This window comes from Strix uralensis, chromosome 2, assembly GCF_047716275.1.
Source record: "Strix uralensis isolate ZFMK-TIS-50842 chromosome 2, bStrUra1, whole genome shotgun sequence".
NCBI lineage: Eukaryota > Metazoa > Chordata > Aves > Strigiformes > Strigidae > Strix > Strix uralensis.
The window spans coordinates 14,793,686-14,803,411 of NC_133973.1; the positions used below are offsets into that span (position 1 = coordinate 14,793,686).

General features: G+C 45.2%; 1 protein-coding gene across 3 annotated transcripts in view; it reads left to right on the forward strand.

The window, feature by feature from the left end:
• Window positions 1-2,629, forward strand: part of CD96 (CD96 molecule) — a 31,358-nt gene extending 28,729 nt beyond the window's left edge. For all 3 annotated transcript variants that reach the window (XM_074856594.1, XM_074856601.1, XM_074856607.1), the window contains 2 exons: window positions 158-281; window positions 1,342-2,629. In XM_074856594.1, coding sequence (XP_074712695.1) covers window positions 158-281; window positions 1,342-1,450 — 233 coding nt within the window. In that variant the 3' untranslated portion in view covers window positions 1,451-2,629. The remainder of the gene's footprint in view (window positions 1-157; window positions 282-1,341) is intronic.
• Window positions 2,630-9,726: the final 7,097 nt, after the last annotated feature.

Genomic DNA, 9,726 nt, shown 5'->3' on the forward strand with positions numbered 1-9,726 from the left:
ATCCTCAGCCTGGGAACCTGGCAGTGCGGTGTTGGTCTGGGGCCACGTTGTCACCAGTACTGTGCCTGGGGCAAGCAGCCAGCCACAGGCAGCAAGCCCAAATTTCCCTTCTCTCTGAGGCCGTTGGGCTGAGCTCTGTATCGTGTGTCCTTTCCAGGTGGCGTGAGGAACATGAAATCCAGTCGCTTCCCCTGGCCAACAGTGGTAGCCGTCCTGCTCCTCTTCTGCAGCTTGCTAATAGCTTTAGGCATCAGGAAATGGTGTCAGTACCAGAAAGAGATGTAAGTATTAGGGAGGGGAACCACAGGGGCAGGAGGGGTGGCACAGAGGACAGCATAAACTCTAACCTGGCTGGTTGGATTTACACGTTTTCATTTGACACTACACATAGTGCATGAGGCCTTTAAGTACACGGATCGCTAATGCCATTCTTTTCATACAGCAGTATGAAATGTGCAGTGTTCTCCATCCTTTCATCTGTTCCACGGGTTATCTATAAAATAAACTTTAAAAAAAGAGCTGTGGTGCAGCTTCAGGGTGTGAGGGAAGAATACAAGTCAATTTTTTTCCCCAGAGCCCCCCACTTCTATTAGCCTCCCTGACAGCTGCTTTTGCTCTCTCATTTTGCATGGTTACTTGAGGACATGTTTTAATGAAATTGTATTTCTAGGGCAACTCTATTTGAGTTGTGAATAATATATGTGAAAGTAGGCTACCTGAAACTTAATCCCAGTCAAAGAAGCACTGAATTTGTAATTATTACCAAAGTTTAATTCGCTAATAAAGCACTTGGAGATCTATTCATGAGAGCAGTATCTAAGAGCCAATTATTTTTAATCTTACTAACATTACTAAAATGTTTGAAAAATTATGGTGATAATGAATCATTTGTGGTTATAGAAAACCCTTTTGAAACATGACTGCAAATCCTATATATCGAAGGTAAAAATGGGATTGATTTTTTTCACAGATTTGGGACAGGACCTTTCTTTATCTTGGCCTATAAATTGACAAAAAAAAAAAGTTATTAGACTTTAAATATATCTTCAGAGAGCAGTGTGAGCAAAAGATCTCTGCAAGGGTTTTGAATGGTTCACCAGGACCATGATCTGTTCTTTTAAAGCATGAATAAAATTGTGAGGTGGGAGCTGCGAAAGCCAAATGAATACCAGGATGTGTGCTGAAGCTATAGAACAGAAACAGGGAAGTCACAGTATGTAAGAGCAAATGTCAGGTGCTCTTATAATGACTTAGAGTCCATCTACCTCCTCCTGTGAATGTTTTACAACAGTCTTTTATTCGTCTTTTGTGTGATAGCGTGTTTTTTCTCTTCTGTTTCAGTATGAACAGACCTCCATCTTTCAAGCCACCGCCACCTCCGATAAAGTACACCTCCATGGTGGAGTCTGATGGGACTCCCCCATCCTGCCACGAACTGGAAAACCTGTAACATGGCCTACACCCCTTGTGTAGCAGGCAGAAGACTGACACGGTTAAAAGGCTCTGTCTTTAAAACAGTGATTACAGGAGTTTGGTGTTAATGACCCATATTAAAATTCAGAGAGCCTTAAATGACATTAATGTTGGAAGCTGAGCACTCCTGAGGACACTTACTTCATCCGTCTATCTCTATGTATGCATTACGTTAACACCATTGTGAGTGTCACTGTGAGATTACATTTGCTTAATTTGAATTGGGTGATCAACTGGGAATTTGCTGTCTTGTTAATGGGAGCAGATTAACACATCACTCTGCCAGCCTGCCTGAAGAGCAGTTGAAGCCTTTTGTTTTACTAACTGTATAGAGACAGCTCTGCCATATGTACACCACGATTACAAGGGAAACGTTGGCTTAACACAAGCTTTTTGATACCTACATGAACTGTTCTTACAATTATTATTTTTACTATACAAATATTGACTAATATGACCTGATATATAATTTCCTATTAACAGTGAAACCAAACAAAAAATAATCAGCACCTTACACGGAAAGAAAATAATCTGCATCTCTCATCACGGGGTTGCAGCACAGGATCACGGGGTTGGTGAAATGAAAGGGCACAGTGGGGGCCTGGTGGAAGCGTTCACGAAGAAGACCCAGTTGCTGTTGGTGAAATCACAAGAAAGAGTCGATTTTGGGCTCATGTACTAGTCACCTGCGGGCCAGGGACTTAAGGACTGAAGTGAATAAGGACCCTAAAGATAATGGACAATGCCAGTCCTTTTGGAAGTGCTGTGCCTCTGAAACAAATGCCCGAGCTGAGGGTGGGATCAGCTCAGCCGGCTGCACAGTTCACAGCCAGGTCAGCAGCTGCATGATCACTAATGCAGGGCACGAGCGCTGCAGCAGGAGCACTGGTTTTGGCAGCAGTGTGGTCTTCCATTACCTTCAGTCAGCCAAGAAACTGTCCCTCCAAGCTTGTTTGAAAACGTATTGTTACCACAATGGTATTCCTGTAATTAATGCAAATCAACTAAAATTCAATCACGTCAAGCTTAAAATTGGTATTCTGATTTAGAAATGGGATTTGCTTTATTTACTGCTAAACACCGGTCAATGAGTGTCAGGGTTCAGAGCACTGTATTTCTCGGGTCTTTAGATGAATGAATGACTTACTGGAAAGAATGATCTGGCTGACCTTTCTGAAATATTTTGTTGTATTATTTACCTTATAGTACAAGCAGTTCTAAATCCATCACTAAGGGGTGATCACTAACATCCATCCGTGCTGAACAGAAAAAACTTTCCTTCCTCCAAAACTATACATTTTGCATGCATGGAAGGTTCAATATTAATCTGAGCGTTTCTTGTCTGTATGGGTTTGTAGAAGCAAAGTAGTTTAACTTGTGTCATACTATCAGTCACTGTGAAAGAAGGCAGCTCTTTGTTATTAAAAAAATCAGAAAAAAAAAGCTGGATAGCCATATTCTGAGGGATGTGGAGAGCCAGGACTTCTTCCTTGTTGTTAGATGAGGATGACTGTCTGTAGTATAGCTGTCAAAGAGGTGTTATTTTATTATCTTGGGTCTTTTAGTCCCCAGGGGTGCTTCAGCTGAGTGATCTGACACTGCGGTTTTGCAGGGTCCCTTGAGCAGTGCTCAGGCGTGGCACGATCTCCATCGCTACATGCTAATGGAGCCAGACTGCAGGGAGAGCTACAGGGAGCTTTGTCCTGACCCCTGACTCACCCACCCCTGCATCCACCCACCTCCCCATCCATCCATCCATACATCCACCCATCCATCCACCCGCCCACCCACCCATCCATCCATCCATCCACCCATCCATCCATCTATCCATCCACCCACCCACCCATCCACCCACCCACCCACACACCTATCCATCCATCCATCCATCCATCCATCCATCCATCCATCCATCCATCCATCCATCCATCCATCCATCCATCCACCCACCCATCCACCCACCCACACATCCACCCACACATCCATCCATCCATCCATCCATCCATCCATCCATCCATCCATCCATCCATCCACCCACCCATCCACCCACCCACACATCCATCCATCCATCCATCCATCCATCCACCCATCCATCCATCCATCCATCCATCCATCCATCCATCCATCCATCCATCCATCCATCCACCCCCACATACACCCCTCCCCCGGGGGACGCTGGCTGCTTCCACAAATCTCGACCATCAACGTAAAGATCTCCAGGCGCCTCTCGCCGGGCTGAGGGGCACGTCCAAGCCCCCCACGGGGGGTCTTCACCCCCCCCACACACCCCCCCCGGCGAAATCCCGGCGGGCACCGCCGCCGCGCTCCCGCCGCCGCCCAGCAGGTGGCGCCGCAGCACCGCGGGCGGCCGCCAGCGGGGCCCGTGCCGGCACCTCCCCCCGCCCCCCCGCCATCTCCAGAGGGGCAGGGGAAGGCTCAGCCGGCAGTACGGGGCCTGGGTGGAGAAGGAGGGAGAGAAAATTCCCCCCCTGTACCTGCCCGCCCCCATTTTTTACACTTTCCCGCAGCTAAATTGAGCGTAGGGGAGGTTATGTTTCTGTTTGACTTCCCCTGCTCCTCACCAGGGTGAGCACGTAACATACAGTTACATCAGGAATTGTGATTACGTTCAAAATTGACCCCTGCTTTAATTTAAAGGGAAAACAAAAAAACCCCAAACCTCTCCAGTGTTTATTTTTGGCATCGGCTGCCCCAGGATGTAGGCTCAAATCATTCAGCTTGGACTTGGGTTTTGTCAAGCCTGGAATAATTCAGCCCACCTCAAATTACCAGATGCTTGACAATGGCTTACAGGACTGTCGGATAAAAGCTCTTCTATAAAAGTGTTCAAAGCTTGCTGTGTGGGTATAGAAAAGATTTTTTTTATATGAGTCTTGAATGTTACGTGGCTAAATGCAAACCCATGACACAATGAAACCTGTAAAGCAGACCCAAGTCAGAATCTGAGCTCGTGTATAACCCAGATGTAACAGTGTGAAATTAGCTGGGTGTGCTGTATGTGAGCTTTGACGTCTGCATTACGTAGCTGTAAAAGGAACACACTGGAAAGCTTAGCAGCGAGGTGGTTTTACGTACAAGTGGTTTTCATCTGCTTCTGGGGAGACAGCAAATCCTTGCGGGAGCAGGTGGGGAAAGGATAAAAGCAAGAAATTTGTTTTCAGTATTTGTTTTCAGTTACTAATGTGCCTTGTGAAGTCAGTGGCAGGGCCCGGGGACTCGAGCGGAGTGAGTGACATTTCCCAGCGCTCCGCAGTTTGTATTCCTGCCGCTAACCGGGGCAGGGGGAAAGGCTGCCAGCCCCCAGCCCGTGGGGTGCGTGGGGCAGGCGGGCGTCCTCCGCCTGCTTTCCACCTCTCTGACAGCGGAGGGGACAGCTGCAAGCTTAGAGGATGCCCTGGTCCTGGCACGCCTGACAACCATCCCACCAAGCCTTCATCACCCTGAATTACCTTCTGCCTCGCTCTGCAGAATCACACAGCTTTTTTAAACAGCACTGCAGTGGCTTTTCTTACAAGGTACCTTTTGGTGCTGTAAATTAATTAAGCTTGACTTGTTTATTTAAGAAGCACCCCTATAGTTTGCACAGTGTGCTCCAGCCATTGCAATGCAGGTGGTAGCGTGGCGGTGGGAGAGCGCAGGCTGCCTGGTGATCCCAGGGCCCGACTCATTAGTTAACAGTTGCTGGTAATAGGCTTTGCTGTCTGGGATTTCCTGGGGAAACAGCCCATCTTAACATGGACCCACAGAGTTTTCTCTTTTAGGGAGATGTTTTCCTCCTTGCAGGTGCATTGAAAGCCTTGTGAAGTGCTCTGGCTTCACTTTAATGTGTGTGTTGTTTTAAAAAGCTGAGTACAGAAATTATACCTGCTAACCAGAGCAGGGTATTCGTTACCCCACATAGTCTTTGCTGGATTTAAAGCCATCACTTATCAGAGGTGGCAAACATTAAAGATCTGCGTACACTTAAACTCCAGAAGAAGCAGTATATGAAGGAGAAATTTTATTTTATTTACCATTTATGTTAGTAGGTAATTCTTCCTGACTCTGCAATTAACTTTGAGCAATAAGCCAATGGAAAGCTTCTAAAAAGCTCGGCAGGGGGATAATGATTACTTAATCCTGTCTAAGGAGATTTTAATGGAAATAGTATGAAATCATATTATATTTAAAATGATTCCTTAAAGACAAGACAAAGCTCGGGGAAGTCCCCAGAAAAGATTATTTGATTTCAGAGAACATCGGATTATGTCCTTAAGACTCCTCTTCCATCTGTTTTCTAGCATATGATGTTTCACCTCTGTCCTTTCAAAGTCTCCTGTACCAGGTTGCCCCAATAAGATTTTTAATCAGTGGGAAAAAAAATGTATCTGTTTGCCCCTTGCTTCATTTCCAAACAGAAGGACTTCCATATTAACTCTGGCATCCTACACAGCTTGAAACACCCTCATGTGGTGTAAATGAAGTATTGAAAACCTCGCTATTGTCAAACAGATGACTCTCAGATGCTAGGGCTTGGCTTAAAGAAATGAGCAAACAAAGGCGAGAGAGAGAAGCAGGTAATATATTGATATGAACTGCCACCCAGGCTGTGAGTGGTGGGCAGGAAAGGGGGGGAAGTCAGTATTACAGAGGGTATATTCTGTATGATAGACAGCTAAGTATTTGCAGTAGTCCTAGGAAATGCAAAGTGCTGTGATAGTCATGGTGTTTTTCTGACTTGATATAAAATGGGAAATGAACACCGCTATTTGGTCTGCTGCACTTGAAGAAGCAGTGTTTTAAACGCAGTGATGTCTGCAGAGCTTTGTGATTGAGGGCGTCTGATGGTTTTAAATGTTAAATAATTCCATTACAGTGAGGGTAAAAATGGTAATGAACAGCTTGGAAGAGTCTGAGTATACTTACATGAAATGTTGAGCAATTAGCTTCTCTCTGTGAGAGTGAATCCTGCAGTTTTCTTCTCATCAGTAGCAAAGTGACCTTTAAAATATGTGGATGGCACAGAAACCGTTTCAATAACTTATTTGATCTATTGTCTGCTGATAAATTGCGTGTAAGGATTTGGAATTTACATGGCACAGTAGATTTTGGACTGAAATGGAAGATTTTGAAAACATTAACTGAAAGCTTTTTAACAGTAGCAATGTGCCCTGTTGAATAATGGGATGTGTGTTATCAGGGTATTCAAGTGGTAAGGAGAAGGAGGCTAAGCTCCCTGCAGCACTTGATGTTATCAACTTGTTTTCAGTTGCTTTAAAGCACTTTAAAAAGTTCATTGTTCTGGCTTTATATTCTGTATATGGCAGCCCAAGAGCCACGTGCTAAAATTAAAATAAAACACGTTTGTGTGTTTGAAGTGGCTAACAGCGTAAACCATGTGCCTCTTACTGCTTAAATAGCATCAGCCTGATCTGCACAGCTAATCTTTTTACTATGCATTTGAAAATAGGAGGGTTAGGGGTCTGGGAATGGCATTTGAACTGCTAGATTGACTGGGCTGCCCCTGATATTGGCTTGTACTCGGCACCAAGGCACAAGGGAATAGCTGAGCTCTTTCAGTAAATCCACATAAGGCATAAATACGGCTATATAATCCGTTGGGAAAGATGGATAGTAAAGTTTTAGGCAGGCCATCCTCACTGCTGGACATGATTCATACGTGAATACTCCAGCAACGCGGAAAAATACAACAACCTACTGACCTTGATATAGAATTGTTTAAAATGTCCATAGTATGATGTTTTTCCTGCCTGCTTAGGCTGCATTTTTGCAGCCACTTAAACACATGCTTGCAGTGGAGCATTTGAACGGTCTCAAGTGACAAGACCCTAGATAATTTGAGGCTTTAGTCTGTGGAAAATAAAATGATATTATTAATGCATATTTGTTCCCTCTGGCCATCGCAATTAATGTTCATTGTTGCAGGGCTTGGTACTGATTACAGAACAAAATTACAGAGTTCTGTGGAGATGGAAAGACGTTGAGGTTTTGGGGAAGGAAACTGGCAACTTGTGCTCTTCTTTTCTAGAAAAAGCACAGGAAGGATTTTTGGACCATAAGAAAGTTCTGCCAGCGGTTACTGCCAGCAAGTATCTGTGCATCACATCTGATGCTCACAGCTGAAGTCTCACCCTGCAGTGCTGGATGGATGCACCTCCTCCTTCTCCCATCATCCTGGTTTTGAGCTGTTGGCGTCCCGCACAGTCTAAATGTCCTTTGCAGCTCGGAGGTCTAGAAACCCATCTGAACCGCAAGAGCCAGGCTGTACTCATGCTGCACATCATAGCATGGGATGCTGAAACTAGCTGCGAAAAGTCGCCGTGCTGTGGGAGCGCTGCCGTACCCTGATGCTGTCACGTGCTCCAGTACTAATAAAAAGTGATGGCAAAGGGTCAGAGACTTTTGAGAGGCTGTGAAGGGAGTGGGTTTGAGAGTCTCCCCACTCCAGCTTTAGCCCCCTTCTTTTCTAGCTGATCTGATGGCAGAGGACTGCTAAGACCTACTCTCCTGGTAGAGGCTACTGCCCGAGGTGGTGGCAGTTAGACCCCTTTTCCCACACCAGAGCACGGCCTACCCGCTCCCCTTCAGACTCTGATGTCTGTCGTACACACTCCATCTTCTTTATGCCATTTGAAAAATGGGAAATTCAGAATGGGGCCTGCCAAGGTGCTCTGCTGATCGAGGATGCCAATTAAACTCAGACACCAGAGTGAAAAGAGTAGGCTTATTTTACTGTTAATAATTAAAGGATATAACCAAGTAATACAGAAAATAAGCAATAAAAAGAATACAGAACAGTACACTTAATTATTACTATATACAGTTAATTATAGAAAATAAGAATAAGCAAGGTAATGCACCTAATCATTACCACACAATGGGGAGGACAGTGATTAAGAAAGATCCATCACCACTTGCATACATTACCAACATCCCGATCCGCAGTCACTGGGGAGCCCCGGTTGCAGCGAGGATTTGGAGAGCCTTTCCCAGCGAGTGGGAAGTCCTACACGGTGCGTCCATCTGTAGGTGAGGCTTCCAAAGTCGCAGCAAGGGGCTCCAGCCTTACATACTGTCCTGGTTTAACCAGGATAGGGTTAAGTTTCCCCAGCAGTGGGGGGGAGCTCTAGCCGGGTTATTCAGATACCATGCGGACGTCACATCCTGGCAGGTCACATTTTCCTGGCGCGGGAGCGCGGTGCACTCGTGGTTTTGTACATCGTGCTTCAAACTGCTGTATTTGGTAGCTATTTTGCTCTGTTCATTGCTATCACTATTACTGTTATTGTTATTGCTGTTGCTTGTTGTGTTGCTATTGCACTGTTGTATTAAACCTTTCCTTATTTCAGTCTTGGGGCTTTGTATTTCGCTCCCTTTGTGGGGGAGGGGCAGCAGCCGCGTGGTCTCAGACCCCGGCAGGGGCTAAACCACCACACATATCAAAAATCAGCAAACCAGAATAACTGGCACCTTTGTTTTGAGCGGAAACATCTGGTTTCACTCTCCTGTTGGATTCCACCCAAAGCCTGGCCAGGGCTCAGGGGGGGAAACCAAGGGAGTTTCTAACAAGGTCAAACACTTGGGTTCTCAGCCTTGAACAAGGCTAAACAAGGGAAGTTGGGTACATTCTCTCAACATTTCATCTTCACTACTGATTATATTCTAAGCTGCATCTTTCACTAGTGAGCATACATATTTTGTTAATGATCAGATACTAATTAATAAACACTAATGGTAATACAGATTTTACTAATTAGCAGATACTAATAATGGATAACGTTTGGCTGTGAGGTTCATCTAGAGGTCAACTTTGTTTCCGGTGCCTATTATTCAGGCCCTAGCAGTACACAAGGTCACCAAGAGTACCGTGTCAGCGCTCAGCCCTAATAGTTTTGGCTCTAGACTCCAGCTTTGGTCTTTACAGTTTCACTGGCCACAGTGAAATACTGCCCCAAAGACACAGAGATGTCCTCGAGAACGTACCAGCCTTGGTGAAATGGCTACCCCTATGCTACACTAAAACAGCCGTGGTTGCCAACGGTATCTAAGGAGTTCACACGCTGGGCAGTCCCCAGCCGTGATGGTGGGAACGTGAGAAAGAGAGACTGAAGTGACGTGAAATAGAGATTTAAAGAAGATAAACTTACAGGAATACAGACTACTTAGTGTAACTAAGAGAAAATGCTGGAGCTCCCAAATAATAACCCTTCTTTTGGTTCAAGATAGAAATTTTAT